The sequence below is a fragment of the Hyla sarda genome, chromosome 3 (assembly GCF_029499605.1).
Source record: "Hyla sarda isolate aHylSar1 chromosome 3, aHylSar1.hap1, whole genome shotgun sequence".
Lineage (NCBI taxonomy): Eukaryota > Metazoa > Chordata > Amphibia > Anura > Hylidae > Hyla > Hyla sarda.
In genome coordinates, this window is record NC_079191.1 from 92283243 (window position 1) to 92301030 (window position 17788).

Sequence of the window (17788 nt, forward strand, 5' to 3'; positions counted from 1 at the left end):
CTTTTTCTTCTGGTTTTAGGACAGTCCGTGTTTTTCCTTGACCTGTCGGGCCTCTACTATTGTCCTGGAACTAAAACTGAATAGCTCAGGGCCTGGAGGCGGGTATATCCTGCTGGGAGGAGCCGACTTTTTTTGTTGCCATAGTGTCATACCTCCTAGAGACAGCGGCATACACCCATGGTCTGTGTCCCCCAATGGATCCTTCAAGAAAGAGATTTTACGGTAAGTGTTAAAAAAAATCTCCTTTTCCCATTGACTTGTATGGGACTTTAAACATAAACCCCGCCCCTGGCAAATGGGGGTGAGTAAGGGTTAAATCACCTATCCTATGTTTGTTGTTGACACAGGGATGTGGAATTCCTATCGCCTGACGCCCGGTACATGCAGTTTCGGGCGCTGGGCAAGTGAATTTTTCCGGCCCTTAGCCCGGCTTTGGGCAAGCAGGGCCAGACCTGTCAAGCAATGCGGTGCTCTGCACACGGTTTGTAGCGGGCTCCCGACTCCTGCTCGCTCTGCACTCTGCAGCCACCGGCTGTGGAAACGTGTATCCTCTTTAGCAGAGCAGGGGGAGATACGAAGCTATGTACGTCCTATCTCCCCTATTCTGCCTTCATTCTCCTCGTGCAGACCTACGGCCTCTGCCTTCGCTCCCCCCAGCTCTAGCTTCGGTGAGCTGCGGGGAGGAGCGGACGCAAGTCTGCACGGGGCGCAAGTTTCCAACAGGCATGCGGCACTTAGCAGCCTGTATTGAGCGGGCTCCGGACTCCTGCCTGCTCCATACTCTGCTGCCCCCGGCTGTTCTTAGTAGCCAGGGGCCGCCGCTAATAACCAGCATGCTGCGATCGCCACGGCTGGCTATTAATCCTTTAGATCGCCGCTGTCAAAGCTGACAGCGGCGTCTAAAGGGACCTGTGAATGCTCCCTGGTGGGCTAGTGGGATGGAAACTCTCCCCCGCAGCGCGATCAAGGGTGGGCGATAAACAGTGCAGGTAGCCGGAGGGCTTACCTCTGCTTCCTGCTGTCCCGTGGCTCTGTCATTGATAGAGCCTGGCTGGACTAGGCTCTATCAATGGATCGCAGAGCACACAGATCAATTGAGTTCAATAGAACTCGATTAATCTGTATGAAGAATCTAATGATTCCTCCTAAAAGTCTAATAAAGTGTTAAAAAAATTAAAAAAGTTAATAAGTTTAAAAAACACACCTTAACCCCTTCCATGTTAAGTTAAAATGACCCCCTTTTCCTATATAAAACCATGCAAACATAATAAAAATAAACATAATTTAGTATCGCTGCGTGTGTAATTGTACGACCTATTAAAATATAACATTATGTATCCCGTACGGTAAATGTAAAAAAAAAAAAAAAAAAACACAGAATTGCAATTTTTATAATATCCCTGAAAAAAAAGTTTAAAGAGTGATTAAAAAGTCAGATCAATTCCAAAATGGTACTGATACAAAAAACAGATTATGGCGCAAAAAAATTAGCCCTCATACAGCCTGGTATGCGGAGAAAAAAAGCTACAAGTTCAGAATTTTTTTTTAATTAGTAAAACATGACGTAAACAATGAAAATCTGGTACTACTGTAATCAGGCGGCCTAAAGTGTGAAACTAACATGTTATCTGACCACAAGGTAAATGGCGTAGAAAAGAAAACCACCAAATCTGCAAAATTCTTTTTTCAATTTCACTTCACTTAATATAAATCTATATATTTTGGTTCGGATAATATGTTATTGAAAAATTTAAAAGGTATCATTATAGTAGGTATTTATGGCGATTATAGGGCGAGGAGGAAAAAATGAGAGTGTAAAAGCGAAAATTGTCCCGGACAAGTGGATCGTCATGAGGGACAAGTAGCTTTTGCTCCATTTTAGTCCTGTGGACAAGTAGTTTTTTATAAAATTTCCACACCCCTGGGATATATAAGTAACATGTGCCAAGTTTCATGTTAATATCTTTAGCCGTTTGGATGGGATGCTGGAACATACACACACACACACACACATATTGGGGGAGATTTATCAAAACCTGTGTAGAGGAAGAGTGGTGCAGTTGCCCATAGCAACCAATCAGATTGCTTCTTTCATTTTTAAAGAGACCTGTGAAAAATGAAAGAAGCGATCTGATTGGTTGCTATGGGCAACTGCACCACTCTTCCTCTACACAGGTTTTGATAAATCTCCCCATTGAGTATATATATATATATATATATATATATATATATAATTTATTATAGAGAGAGAGAGAGATTATATATATATATACACACATACATACAGTCATGGCCGTAAATGTTGACACCCCCGAAATTTTCCAAGAAAATGAAGTATTTCTCACAGAAAAGGATTGCAGTAACACATGTTTTGCTATACACATGTTTATTCAATTTGTGTGTATTGGAACTAAACCAAAAAAGGGAGGAAAAAAAGCTAAGTGCATATAATGTCACACCAAACTCCAAAAATGGGCTGGCCAAAATTATTGGCACCCTTTCAAAATTGTGGATAAATAAGATTGTTTCAAGCATGTGATGCTCCTTTAAACTCACCTGGGGCAAGTAACAGGTGTGGCAAAAATTGATGAAAGGTGTCAACGCAGGATAGTCCAGATGGTGGATAAGCAGCCCCAAACAAGTTCCAAAGATATTCAAGCTGTCCTGCATGCTCAGGGAGCATCAGTGTCAGCACGAACTATCCATCAACATTTAAATGAAATGCTAGGGCAGGAGACCCAGGAGGACCCCACTGCTGACACAGACATAAAAAAGCAAGACTATATTTTGCCAAAATTAACTTGAGTAAGCCAAAATCCTTCTAGTAAAACATCTTGTGGACAGATGAGACCAAGATAGAGCTTTTTAGTAAAGCACATCATTCTACGGTTTACAAAAAACAGAATGAGGCCTACAAAGAAAAGAACACAGTACCTACAGTGAAATATGGTGGAGGTTCAATGATATTTTGGGGTTGTTTTGCTGCCTCTGGCACTGGGTGCCTTGAATGTGTGCAAGGCATCATGAAATCTGAGGATTACCAATGGATTTTGGGTCGCACTGTACAGCCCAGTGTCAGAAAGCTGGGTTTGCGTCCGAGATCTTGGATCTTCCAGCAGGAAAATGACCCCAAACATATGTCAAAAAGCACCCAGAAATGGATGGCAACAAAGCGCTGGAGAGGTCTGAAGTGGCCGGCAATGAGTCCAAATCTAAACCCCATTGAACACCTGTGGAGAGATCTTAAAATTGCTGTTGGGAAAAGGTGCGGTTCCAATAAGAGAGACCTGGAGCAGTTTGCAAAGGAAGAGTGGTCCAACATTCCAGCTGAGAGGTGTAAAAAGCGTATTAATGGTTATAGGAAGTGACTGATTTCAGTTATTTTTTTCCAAAGAGTGTGCACCCAAATATTAAGTTAAGGGTGCCAATAATTTTGTCCAGACCATTTTTGGAGTTTGATGTAACATTATGTCCAATTAGCTTTTTTCCCCTCCCTTTTTTGGTTTAGTTCCGATACACACAAAGGGAATTAACATGGGTATAGCAAAACGTGTTACTGCAATCCCTTTCTGAAAGAAATACTTCATTTTCTTTCAGGGATGCCAACATTTACGGCCATGACAAAAGTGGTGTACTTTTTTGTTCCTGTTAAATTTTCAAGGGCCTAGATAGTGTGAAAGGCCAGGCAAAAGTACTCACAGGCTGGTATTGTACTCAAATACTTGTTGAAGGGTACTGTAGAGCATTTTTCTGCCCTCATAAGTGCATACCACATACCTACAATCTAAGTGGTGTACAATTTTGTACCTGTTAATCTGTTAAGAGCCTAAATACTGTGAAAGTCCAGGCAAAAGTAATTACCGGCTGGTGTTTTAATCAAATAATTTAAGCGTACTGTAGCGCATTTTTCTCCCCTTATAAGTGCATACCACACATGTACATCTAAGCGGTGTACTATTTTGTTCCTGTTAAATTCTCAAGGGCCTAGATATTGTGAAAGGCCAGGCAAAAGTACTTACCGGCTTGCGTTGTACACAAATACTTTTTTTAGCGTACTGTAGTGCATTTTTCTGCCCTCATAAGTGCATACCACATACCTACATATAAGTGTTGTACTTTTTTGTTCCGATTAAAGTCTCAAGGGCCTAGAGCCTAGATAGTGTGAAAGGCCAGGCAAAAGTATTCACGGGCTGGTGTTGTACGCAAATACTTATTTAAGCGTACTGTAGTGCATTTTTCTGCCCTCATAAGTGCATACAACATACATACATCTAAGTTGTGTACTATTTTGTACCTGTTGATCTGTCAAGGGCCTAGATACTGTGAAAGTCCAGGAAAAAGTAATCCCAGGCTGGGGCTACAGAAGTGTGGTGTTGGGGCACTTAATTGGCATGTGGGGCATGATTCACTGTACCTTTTCACTTCTTCATACACCCCAGGCCAGAAAAACCTTTGGAGGACCCTCTCGTGTTTTGTTGGTCCCCAAATGCCCCCCAACACATTTTATGAGCCATGTCCAGTGCCATGCGTCTGTTTTTGCACCCGAAGCTGTTCCACAATTTTATTGTTCATTTTGGCGATCTGATACTCAACATTTCCCATCCATGGCAAAATGTGGAAATTTCTGGTCAGCTTCTGGTTCCTCTGGTACACCATTTACTACGGTGACATTTGCCCCTGCAGTTCCCAGAGCGGGGTGTCTCAGTTGGTCAGTTCCAATGTTACCCCGAGACACTTCTAGATTTAAGACCTGTTGGCCAGGTAGGGAAGTTTCTTCTTCTTCCGCTGCTAACACCTGCAAGGGAAAAAGGTCATCACTACACATTTCAGGTGGACCCATATATGCATCCTGCCCCTCATTGTTTGCTCGCACATGTCCCATTATTAACAGGGAGAGGTACAGATTCTGCCGGAGTTTCTTCCCCAACTGCAGAAATACTTCCCCTTTTCCACTCCCAGAACAATGGGAAATCGCGGCCTAATATAACTGCATGCATAAGTCTTTTTACTACCCTGACTTCGTAGGTCACAGTTCCAGACATAGTAATCAACTTAACAGGGGCCACAGGGTAAGCTACAATATCCCCGTGGATGCATAGCACTCTTTTATGTGTTTGTTCGGCACATAGTCCCTAGCTACAAGGCTGGCCCGAATCAAACATACCAGGCTACCCGAGTCCAAAAGGGCCTTCACGGAGCAGTCATTTATCTTTCCCATACAAACATGTGACTCAGTCTCTGACCCTGGAACGGCTGCACAAGCCGGCTAGCGTCACACACCATAGGCTCTGTGGAAAGAGGGCAATAGGTGGCTATGTGTCTCCCTTCATGGCAACTCCAGCACTGGAGGGGTCCCTGGCCTCTTTAGCAGAGAGTGTCTCTTCCAGGACTGATGGGGCCTTGCGGTTCAGAATCAGTCTTCTGCCCTCTCCCAAACGCTAGAGCCCTGCTCTCTCTCACACTTTTCCACATACCTCCAGCTCGAACTCTCTTACCCACAGATGTCACGGGTTTGATGGTCCTGGAAGGTGTCCAGAAGTAATGGTCCACACCACCTTTTCCACGATCTGGGCTGGTGCAGAGGATTCTGGTTCCAGCCACTTTCGTACCAGGTACAGCCATAGATAGAGAGGAAATAGCAGAAAATGATAGCACACCAAAAATTTATATATATCAAAATAAATCTTTATTGTACAAAAAATAGCCAAATATAATTAAAACATTTAAAATGGAGGTCCACAAAACATCTCGGACCAACCTAAAGCCATAGGGAAGGATCCCAGACTTAATCTGGTACTCCCCCCACAAACAAAGACACCCGTCTAATGTCTAAATGTCTCAAGAGTAAAGTGCAATAGTCCCCCTGTGACTTCTGGCCCCAACACAGTATAATATAGGGTACACAGATGGCAGCTCTTATGGGTCAAAAAATGTATACAGTCTTACTGCAAAAAGTGCAGTTTCTACATCAACAATGCTAAACAATCCATACACTTCAGCTGCAAATAAATAAATCAAATAACCAAGTCACATGATATAATCAAAGGAGCAAATAAGTATACATCACACTGTCATGTAGAGAACGGGTGTCTCCGAAAAACCCTAAGTCCCCACGCGTTCCGTGCTGTGTCTCAAAAACCCACAGCACTTTGATAGTGGCGGTGGTCTATTTATTTATGGGCCACAGCATACTGATTTACTATTGGGGATTTTAACCCCCATCTTCGACACCTTATTGTACACAAAATTACTTATTGGTGGTTGAATAATGACAAAACATAAAATAAAGGGGGGGGGGGGGGTTGTAAGGGGGGATTTTAGCCCCCCATGATACTGTAATACACCATGATTACCCTGCTTCCCCATATACTGAGTTTTGCTGACTGTTTATCACAATATCCCCAATATGATCCCCACCTAGAGTTATTTGTGATCCTAGTATCCCCACTTTTATTTTTAATATCACTACACCCTAGTCCCTATCTATCTTTATTGGTTTATAGAATCCAGCTTCTATTTTACTTTACAGAAATAAGTCTTTTACAACATTAATGGCCAATACCAACATCTCTATGAAGTGTAATTTACTGTAGGGAAAGGCTAAAAAACTCTCTCTGTTCTAGATATTTGAAACACCCTATGATGTTCCTTTTGGAAGCAGGAGACAATAGAAATCCATGGTGAACAGAACACATGCGGCGGTGATACCTCTCCACCCTGGAGCAGAGAGATAAATTATCTACTGTGGATACTTTCCTCCTTAAATGGACAGACACATGAGCTTGGCTACCGAGCCACCTCCTGATAGGCAATGGGCTTGGACAAGCCTGAGAAAATATAATGCAGTATATATATATATATTATGACTTACATTATCTATATTACAAAGATATACATATTTGTTTCAATGAATTATTTTTGATATCTTACTAAGGTAAACTCAGTGCCGACGGGAGTGACAGTATGAATGTTGAGTGATGTGGATTGGAGTAGGTGGTGAATGTCTGAAAGGGACTCTATGCAACTGTTCTGATAAATTGGTCTACCAATTATGTAAATCTATATAAGGGAACTTCAAAAACCTTTAATACATAATACATAATTGGAATAGGCCTCATGCACTTGTCTAGAGATCCTCATGGACATATGAGAAAGTTTATAAAATTTGAGTACAATTTATGGTTTATGATGGTTGATCTAGGGGTGATAAAAAAATGTATTCAAATTTTCACTTATATTTATTAATCACTATTTTGCACTTTTATTGATGAACTTTAGTTATAATTCTACTCAGGTACAGTATTTCACGGTACTCTATGATGTATGGGTGTTTAAAACAAATGTGTAATTGGGGAAATACTATATATATATATATATATATATATATATATATATATATATACATTTTTTTTTTACACATGTTGGTGTTTTTAAGGTATATAAGATAGATATATAAGCCTTGTCTTTCATAAGTTATCTGGTTGGCTTTGGCACATGCGCAGTTGGTGACAGAGATATACTTTAGGAATAAAGAGACGCACCTCATTGATGTGAGTGACTTATGCGCTATATGATACCAGGATTAATGCTTTTTATATTATCTAGAATTCTTGCGTCTTATAATGTTGAATGCTGGGGCCAGTTATTATGGCTCTGACATTTACTGCGCGTGCGCCATGGCTTCGGACTTATTAAGTGACTCACTACGCATGCGCAAACTCAATTGCGTGATACAGAGAAAAAACTATGGAACCTGCGCATGCGTGGGGAAATAGGCTGTGAGTAACATATCGGACTAATAGTCTGCACATGCTCCTGTTATGGGAGTGTGGCAGGATACCGGAACAATTCACAGCCTGCGACATCGGAACTGGTTGCATGGAGTGCGTGTGCATGAATGGATGGCGTTCACACCTGTCGGCACGGAGGTACTAAATACTTGTGTTATATAAAGGCACATTTGTGATATGATAGCAATGCGCCCATGAGGAAGTCACCAAGAGTGACGGAACGCGTGGGAACTTAGGGTTTTTGGGAGACACCCGTTCTCTACATGACAGTGTGATGTATACGTATTTGCTCCTTTGATTATATCATGGGACTTGGTTATTTGATTTATTTATTTGCAGCTGAAGTGTATGGCTTGTTTAGCATTGTTGATGTAGAAACTGCACTTTTTGCAGTAAGACTGTATACATTTTTTGACCCATAAGAGCTGCCATTTGTGTACCCTATATTATACTGTGTTGGGGCCAGAAGTCACAGGGGGACTATTGCACTTTACTCTTGAGACATATAGACATTAGACGGGTGTCTTTGTTTGTGGGGGGAGTACCAGATTAAGTCTGGGATCCTTCCCTATGGCTTTAGGTTGGTCCGGGATGTTTTGTGGACCTCCTTTTTAAATGTTTTTAATTATTTGGCTATTTTTTGTACAATAAAGATTTATTTTGATATATATATACATTTTTGGTGTGCTATCATTTTCAGCTTTTTCCTCTCTATCTATGGCTGTACATTTTGCTTTGAAGCAGGGATAAGCACCCATGATTAATAATAGTCTTTGTGGTTGAGCCCACTTATCTATTGATATTACTTTCGTACCAGGTGTCCACTAGAGAACTGAGAGTTCTTACTAAAGGGGAACATCTGGAGTATCTAGGAGTGAAAATTATTTTTTATTCTTAGATAATTTTGTTGTAGATAGAGTCACAGCAGCATGAAATATGTAATGTTTCTAAATGTTTTGATTTGTCTTTATATATGTTTTTTTATATGACAAGAAATTTAAATAAAAAACAATAAATAATGACAAATGAATAAGCTTTGATTTTTTTATCGGATACATATTTTTAATAGTTACTACTACACTATAAGTAATAGTCCTTCTGGAACCAGTCCATCCTTTTGGTTCTGTATAATATCCGCTTATGAAGCTTCCACCTAGAATGAGGCTCCTCCTACTCAGTGCAGATGGGCTCTTCAGCATCCTCAGGCCTGCGGGTCATGTCGCTGGGAAGGATTTCTTCCTTGGGGAAGGGGCTGAAGAACCCTCTCTCTATACAGAGGGCTAGATGGGCTCTCATTTTGCTGTTATCATATGTACTTGATGGATTTCCAGTTTCAATTAGAAGCTCAACTGCATTGGCTATTGCATATAGTCCACAGTCAAGGTTGTTTGGCTGCCGTTCCACATCCAGAAATGTCACCACTTTTAGGGGATCATGAGCAACAGAACTGTAAATCTGCTTTAGCTGCCTCTCCCCTGCATGTGAAAGTGTTCTATTAATGCTGTCAGCAATAAAGATGTTACCATCTCTGAAGCAGGATGTGAATGCGTGACAACGATCGTCATCATAATGAACTTGGATGGAAGGGCCAAACGCTGGTAGAAATCCTTGTATTGCCCCCCAACAGGATTGCAGTCCATTTGCCGCAAATTGTGTTTGGAGGATCCTCTGGGAAGCGTCTATGATGTCATCAGTTATCGGCCTTTCCTTACTCTCCAGGATTTCTCTCTGTTTTTTGGTGAGTTTCTCCGGAGATCGCCTTGGTGTAGGTATAGGCATGTTGTATGGTTGGACAGCTTCATGTTCCATTGATCTGTCCAAAATTTGGTCAGATTTGCTGGCTGGGATCTTATGGACAATTATTTCCCGAAGGTCAGCATTGTCTCTTTGAGCTTTCCTTTTATTTCTAAAAAGTTAAAAAAAAGTAAAAACATTTGATTAAAAATATTGTTAAGTAAAAGACGCATATGTGCCCAGTTCTATTAGCTAATAATAATTAATGTATACAGTATATTGCCAGTAACTTACCGGATACAAACAGCCACTATACAACAAGTAAAACCCCACGATAATACTGCAGTCACTGCAGCCACCACAATAATCAGTGTTTTCACATAATCTGTTGGAGAAAAACAGAGAGAAAACTTTATTTATTTATTGGTAACGTACAATGTGTGACCCATGTTCTATATGGTTTATTATTGTCTGAAATACACTGCGTATCTGAAATCTATAATCTGTGTCACTGCACGGGGACAATAACATTTGATTTTAATAGTTCAGACTTTTCTGCATGCGGTGATACCAAATATGTTTGGTTATTTAATTGTTTCCCCCCCCCCCCCCATTTTGTAGGGTAAAAAATATTTTAGGGGGACAGGTTTATTCCCATTTATAAAAGCTCAGGGCATGCTGGGAATTGTAGTTGGGTACCATATAGAGAGACACATGCCTAGGGCAACAAGCCCCAACCTATGACTCTCCAGCTGTTGCAAAACTACAACTCCCAACATGTCCTCACTGTCAGGGAATGCTGAGAGTTGTAGTTTTGTATCATAGAGTGACATATGTTAGGGAAGGTTGTCCTCTAGGGATTAAACCATTTGCCTATGCCTAGTCATTTTTCTAAGTATGGTCCCTGCCAGGGGGGACTTGCACCAAAATTGGGGGATTTGCGAGTCTTTTGCAAAAAAAAAGTCACAATGATAAATTCCTAACCACTGCATTTGCAGAGAGATTTGACTACAGTGATTTCTCAGCCACCTGCTGAGTGATAAAAAGGTGCAAAAAAAGTTGCACACAATAATGAAAAGAGCTTAAAATATGTCTTGTATTTGGTGCACAAAATGTCCTCCACATTTTTTGGCCAATTTCCCTTCCAGTATTTCTGTAATAAGTCTTCCCCAGTATGTTAGCTAAAGTGTTTCTGCACAGCTTCTGAGGTTTGTACATCTCCTATGTGTTTCCTGTTATCTCAATAGAATTCTTATTGCTAAAGGAGATCAAAGCAATTGGATGCTGTGCTGATGTATTACTCTCTGGTGTCAGCCAGCTAGGGGAGTGCCATATAGACATGAAATATAAAATATGTATTGCAGAAGATTTATATTACATACCTTCCATCTTGCCTTCCCGTCGCCACAAAGCCCTCAGGCAGTCGGTCAACATTCTATGTACAGTACCTCAACATTGTGACATCATCACATGTCATCGTGCAAAGGAGAAGTTGACTGGATCTTACTATGGACTTTTTACATGCTTCTATATAAGGCCCTTTTAATTTTTTATGTTGAGGTGTTGTGGTCAAATCAAAAAATTCAAGATTTCCTTCTTCAATCTGCACCCAACTTTCTATAATGAGAATGTGAAAGCAAAATTCTGCTGTAGAAAGGACAGAAGAGTTTTGTGTGGCCCCAGCCATACAAACCTAACAAAACAGGTCGGGTTAACAATAGTAAATCAGGACCTATCTATACATCTACACCATCATTTCACATTCATTTGAAAGTCGGGACCCCGTTCGCATCCATAGCCAATTATAGCAAACACAGAAGGTCTTTTTCATTGACCCTCTTCGAATTGTACTCTAACAACTTCTTCATTTAGGACAGATTTTACCACCAGAAATGGGGTTTGGCCATGGACCTGAATGTGCCCCCCCCCCCCCCAAATGGAAATATATAGGAAGATTGTAAACGTGAAATAGCAGGAGAGGGGGAGGAGGGGCAGAGAGCACACTGTTGGCTGGAGGCAGGGGAGCTAATGCAGGGGTACATGGCTTTACAGCAGGAGGCTTTTTTGACCTGAAAAAGTATGTGTTGCATGTGTGATAGCCTGGGGAAGTTGGGTGTAGGGAGTGTAGCTGTGCGGTTACTAAAGGGTGCTTGTTAACCCTTGCTATTCGTGACGCCATGGTAAGGGCTCCTCTGTAATGCTTGTCCTACCGCCACCCTTCCCAAGAGCGATAGCGATAATTGAATGTCCACAACTGGAGAGTTTGCTGAAAACAGTTGGAACTTTTACTGAAGATTTTATGCAAGCTTCATAACAGGAACAGTCTCTATACATGCAAAATCTCTCGGAGATTGACAGTGGTTGGGACCTTAAGCAATTTAGAGTCCTTAGACTGATGTGCGCTGTTCCACTGGATTCAGGGGAACTAGTTGCGGTCCACTAGTCATGCTAGCTTTAGCAGGGAGTAGTTTAGAACTCACGGTTTAGTTTAGGCTGAGGCCTGTAGGTTTTCTGGCCTAGCGTGTCTTTGAAAGTTGCGCAGATCCGTCCTGCTAGTCCTGCATCAACGAGAGCAGCAATCCAAGAGAGCGATAATTGGCTACAGCTCCCTTATATGGGCAGGGGCTTGACTAGAGATGATTGGAAAACAAAGAAATCCCCATGGGTAACTGACCCAACGCTATTCATAGCAAAAACAGAAAAACAACTGCGTTTCTATGGATTAAACAATTTTTATTAATACAAAAATGCACATTTGGATAAGAGCAATTAAAAAGACATGGAGTGTAATCCAGAAGTGGTAGTCTAATGGACCAGAACTAACAGGCGGTGACTTGGATCATAAGTAAGTACGAATATTACAGGTCAGTGGCTGATCATTACAATAACACCAGGGAGATATGCAATGAAATGTTTATAAAGTGCATTACATTTATCCATATAAGAATAAAACAGCCATAAACATGGTCAACAAAGTGCAATACAGCAGAGATATAACTATAGATATCTCTGCATTCCCCTGAGTTACCAATTAAGGTATCAAAAATGCATATATATTACATGGACAACAGGAGAAAAGTGCATAGAATAGCTAATACAGCCCACACAGCCTGTAAGGAACTGCATAGGAGAAAACTTCAAGTTAACAATAGCTACTACAACCTGGTGTTGGAGGCCCTGGTCACACGCCAACCCGACGTTTTGCTTCTCGCTTCAACTTGAACTCCGTTGAAGCGAGAAGCGAAACGTCGGGTTGGCGTGTGACCAGGGCCTCCAACACCAGGTTGTAGTAGCTATTGTTAACTTGAAGTTTTCTCCTATGCAGTTCCTTACAGGCTGTGTGGGCTGTATTAGCTTTCTATGCACCTTTCTCCTGTTGTCCATGTAATATATATGCATTTTTGATACCTTAATTGGTAACTCAGGGGAAGGCAGAGATATCTATAGTTATATCTCTGCTGTATTGCAGTTTTTTGACACAATATTTAGATATGGTTTTCAGTCAGCTCAGCCATTTTGCCATTAAAAGCAATCTGGCAGGTGCACCAGGTGTGATACATCATGGTTACACCTCCAGAACCTGAATCACGGGTAGGCGTTCCCTGTCTGAACATGCTAGTTCAGTTGATACTTATAAGTAGTATAGGATGCATGTAGCATATTTTGTTATGCCATGATTAAGGACCATATGGTTCGAAACGCGTCAGCATTTCTGCTATGCTTTTATCTTTTTTGTTTCCACCATTTTAAACTTATGAATTAAACTTTGGCCTTTTAATCTACTTTTTTTGGGAGCTGGATCCTGTTCTTTTTGTCAAGTATTGCTCACTCCAAGAATACGGTTGGATGTCAACCCGTGCTTCCTTTAATATCTGCAGTCCTCTCTACATACAAGATATATGGCGGTGAGCTGGTTTTCTTTATATTTACTTTTTTGATCATGTTTATAGCTGTTTTATTCTTATATGGATAAATGTAATGCACTTTATAAACATTTCATTGCATATCTCCCTGGTGTTATTGTAATGATCAGCCACTGACCTGTAATATTCATACTTACTTACGATCCCAGTCACTGCCTGTTAGTTCTGGTCCATTGGACTACCACTTCTGGATTACACTCCATGTCTTTTTAATTGCTCTTATCCAATTGTTTGTACTGTTTGTACATTTTTGTATTAATAAAGATTGTTTGATCCATTGAAACGCAGTTGTTTATCTGTTAGAGCTGATTGGTCCAATACTTCTGTCAATCACCTTCACATAGGATCATGGGTAGCATGTGACCCAAGGACCTCCAAAGGTCCTCCAACATTCCTTAGAGGATTTAACATGGTCACATGACCGAAGGTCCTGCGACGCTAACTAGGTAAGCATACTATACATTATACTAAATATACACATTATTACTAAACATGTACATATAAACATCACAGAATTAGAATAGAGGAGAGGAGACTAGGGGCTGTCCCACCTGGGGGACCCTACAAGAGTGTAGTTACTCTGGCTTTGGGGACCACCATACAAGGTACGGTATGCAATACGGTACCGGGACACCACAAACCCCTTACTTAAAATAAGTCGGCCTCGACGTCTGTCCCTTAAGACAGAGGGACGAAGTGAAGGTTACTTTATAACAGTCCTGGGCATAACTTTTTCAAATGTCCATTAATCAGGCTGTATATCACTACAAAGCTATTAAACTTTTTTTTGAGGTACATACATTTGCATGAGTAAACTCATGAATAGGATTACTTGGTTCATGAATTTAGTAACAGGATGATATTATTATACAAGAGATACATCCTACTTAACATTTTTGAATCTCACTAGACATTTTTGAATCTCACTAGACATTCTTGAATCTCACTAGACATTTTTGAATCTCACTAGACATTTTTGCCACATTAGCTACCTGTTTAGTACTCTGAGGGTTTTACTGGCTTGCCTGAGGCTTTCTACCAATAAACTGGCTACTAGGGTCCATTGGCTACACGCTCTAATCTCTAGAACACAACAGATAAACCTTACTTAGGTTACCTTTTTGATTACTTGTATTATTTTTAGCTCGCAAGAGCACCTACTGGCCAGGCAGGGCATCTCGCACACGTAAGAGAGAGAATAGAACAGTTAGTGTACATAATAGTGGCAGGAATTGGAAAATGACTAGGCTACAATTCCTAAAGCGTTTACTTGAGTGTGAGATATTTTTGTTGTTTGGTGTACTAAGTTTAAGTGAGGTAAGTACACTTAAGTGATTAGTTTGAGGTACTATGTTTACAATAATAATTGAGAGGTCAGTCTTGGTACCTTAAGGGTAGTTTCCCTTGTGTATACCTTTGAGACTGACGCAACACCACTTCCTGACTCTCAGGAACCTCATCAAAATACAATTCTCTAGAAACTTCAATCCCCCAGGGACCAACTTGAGGGCTGGGAAGAGGAGTCATATCTTCTGCAGGATTGGTGTGACCCATGAGGCTTGGTGAGGAGAGTCCTGGAGTACTTGTATCTGTCATTGGAGTACTTGGAGCTGTCACTGGAGTGCAACTGATGCTGGGCGAGAAGATCAAGGACGGTTGGGCAAAAGCTGAACACGGTACGCCATAGATCATTGTAGGCTGATGAGGGGAGAACAGCGGAACGTCCATTGTAGGATGGATTCCCTCTCCTGGAACATATTCTCTCATTGGCCTTGCTTCTTGGGAAGCAGGAGGAGGCGGCTCTGGCAAGTCGTCCTTCACACACAATTTTATCCTATTTCGGTGGACCACTTGTGGTTGAAACCCTTCCTTCTGTACTTCGTAAACATCCGTGTCGGGATATGGCATTGCCGTGACAGTGTAAGGCTCCGTCTCCCACAGAGAATCCAGCTTATGTGAGTGAGGGAATTTTCTGAGCCACACTTTGTCTCCAAGCTGCAGTGGCTGAGCAGAGGCATGCCGATTGTAATCCTTTTGCTGCCTGCGCTGGGCCTCGCCCATTTTCTTTAATACAATATCCTTAGCTTCTTCAATCCTCCTTCGATGCTCATAAACCCAATCTTGAGAGGCCTGAGGGGAATTGTTGAAAGGCGCTTGTAACCCGAAGGCTCTATCCTTGGGCAGTTGGCCATGGTGGCCCGTCATGAGGAAGAAAGGAGTGTATCCTGTAGAGCAGTGGATAGTATTGTTGTAGATCTCCAACAGTTCAGGCAGAAGTCGGGGCCACTCTTCGTGTTTTGGCACAGATGCTGCCCTTATCATGTGGATGAATACGTGATTAATCCTTTTGCACAACCCATTCCCTTGAGGGTGATAGGCGGTGGTCCGAAGCTTCTTGCAATCATGGAATTGGCAGAGTTCTTGAAATAACTGAGCCTCGAACGCAGTCCCTCTATCAGTGAGGACCGATTCAGGACATTCCAAGATTTCGACCCATTGGCTGTAGAAAACTTGAGCAGCTGTTCTGGCAGTAAGATCCTTGACGGTTACAGCAACCACCCACTTAGAATAATGGTCCACCATGGTCAGGGCATAGGTATATCCTGATCGGGTAGGGGATAACTTCACGTGGTCTAGAGCAACCAGTTGATTACGCCTCTCGGTATGGATGTGGTGTAGAGGTGCTCTTGCGTCCTTGCGAGGATTCTTAGTGACGTTGCAGATGGTACATTCGGCACACCACTTCTCAATATCTCCATGCATTCCCACCCAGTAGAACCTTCTTTTGATGGTAGCCTCGGTCTTGTGGACCCCAAAGTGTCCCGACTGGTCGGGATAGGCATTAAGAACCATGGCTGCGTCCCTTCGAGGGACTAAGATCTGATGCAGGCGTTCCCCTGAGACCGGATCCAAGGAATTTCTGCATAGCAGCCCCTTGTGGAGGAACAGGCGATTCCTCTGTCGCCACAATCGCTTCAACTCCAGGTCCCCTTGCACCTTGCGGAGCCTAGTCGGTACTCTCTTCTGCAATAGATAGTCCAAGAGATCCCCCATGACCCGACTCTCATCTTACAAGGTCTACCAGGTATACAGATCTTCAGGAACCAGGAGGCCCAGGGTCATCACCTTTTGAGCCGCTGGTAAAAGGGCGGCATCTCTTCATTTTCCCACACATCTTCCATGGGTGGTTCCTCACCGGGAGCCATACGGGAGAGTTCATCCGCGTTGACATTGGTCTTCCCACTTCGATACTTGATGTTGAAGTCGTAGTTGGCTAATCTAGAGGCCCAGCGTTGTTCAATGGCCCCCAGCTTGTCAGTGTTCAGGTGGGCCAAGGGATTGTTATCGGTGTAGACCGTAAAAAGGAGTAGCCGTCAAATAGTCCTTAAATTTTTCAGTGACCGCCCAGACCAAAGCAAGAAGTTCTAGCTTGAAGGAGCTATAGTTAGCATCATTTCTTTCTGCGTCCCATAGGTGCCTACTGGCATAGGCTATAACTCTCTCTTTACCATATTGTATCTGCGATAGAATGACCCCCAAACCTTAAAAGCTGGCATCAGTGTACAGTCGAGATGGCTGGCTTTAGTCAGGGTACGCTAGAATGGGGGGTTCAGTAAAGAGGCGCTTCAGGGCCCGAAAGGCTATTTCTTGATCTTCATCCCACTGTATCGGGAGTCTTCCATTGCAGTTTTCCTTGGCAACTCCCTGTAACAGAGCAGTCATAGGCCCAGCATTTTGAGCGAAGTGAGGGATGAACCGTCTGTAATAGCCCGCAAATCCCACACAGTTCTAGGCGTGGGCCACTCTTTCACAGCACTCACTTTATCAGGATCAGGTTGTACTCCTTCGGCACTAATGACATGTCCCAGGTAGTGGACATTGGGCTTCAATAAATGGCACTTGGAGGGCTTGACCTTCAGTCCATGTTGTATAAGGACTTGGAAGACTTCTCTGAGAGGGTCCAGGTGTTCCTGGTATGTCCGAGAGTAGACAATGACATCATCCAGGTAAAGAAGAACACTTTGGAAGTTCAGGCGCCCAAGGCATCTTTCCATTAAACGTTGAAAGGTTGCCGGTGCATTGCAGAGTCCAAAGGGCATGCTTTTAAATTCAAAGAGCCCCATCGGGGTCACAAACGCAGTCTTCTCACGATCATCCTCGGCCATGGGTACTTGCCAGTATCCACTGGTCAGGTCTAGTGTAGAAAAATAGGCTGCGGATCCCAAGGCAGTGAGGGACTCTTCTATCCTAGCAAGAGGGTAGGCATCTTTATGGGTTACATCATTCAATTTCCTGTAGTCCACAAAAAATTTAATGGTTCCATCCTTCTTTTTAACAAGC

At 42.3% G+C, this 17788-nt stretch overlaps 1 protein-coding gene across 2 annotated transcripts; it reads right to left on the reverse strand.

Annotated features, from left to right (window-relative positions):
• Positions 1-8817: 8817 nt before the first annotated feature.
• On the reverse strand, positions 8818-15372 carry LOC130360593 (uncharacterized). Of its 2 annotated transcripts, none has more exons than XM_056563134.1 (3): positions 14862-15372; positions 9819-9909; positions 8818-9696 (listed from the first exon to the last, which is right to left on the reverse strand). In XM_056563134.1, the coding sequence occupies exons 1-3, from the start codon at positions 14905-14907 to the stop codon at positions 8961-8963; spliced, it is 873 nt and encodes a 290-aa protein (XP_056419109.1). In that variant the 5' UTR covers positions 14908-15372; the 3' UTR covers positions 8818-8960. The 2 variants fall into 2 exon arrangements, with proteins under 2 accessions (XP_056419109.1, XP_056419110.1); XM_056563135.1 differs by lacking the exon at positions 14862-15372 and adding an exon at positions 10907-10951.
• Positions 15373-17788: the final 2416 nt, after the last annotated feature.

Coding starts and splice junctions, on each gene's coding strand:
- LOC130360593 (XM_056563134.1), bottom strand. CDS start 14,907: ATGAGGTTCCTGAGAGTCAGGAAGTGGTGTTGCGTCAGTCTCAAAG. Junction 9,910..14,861: donor GTGTTGCGTCAGTCTCAAAG/GTATACACAAGG, acceptor TTTCTCCAACAG/ATTATGTGAAAACACTGATT. Junction 9,697..9,818: donor ATAGTGGCTGTTTGTATCCG/GTAAGTTACTGG, acceptor TTAACTTTTTAG/AAATAAAAGGAAAGCTCAAA.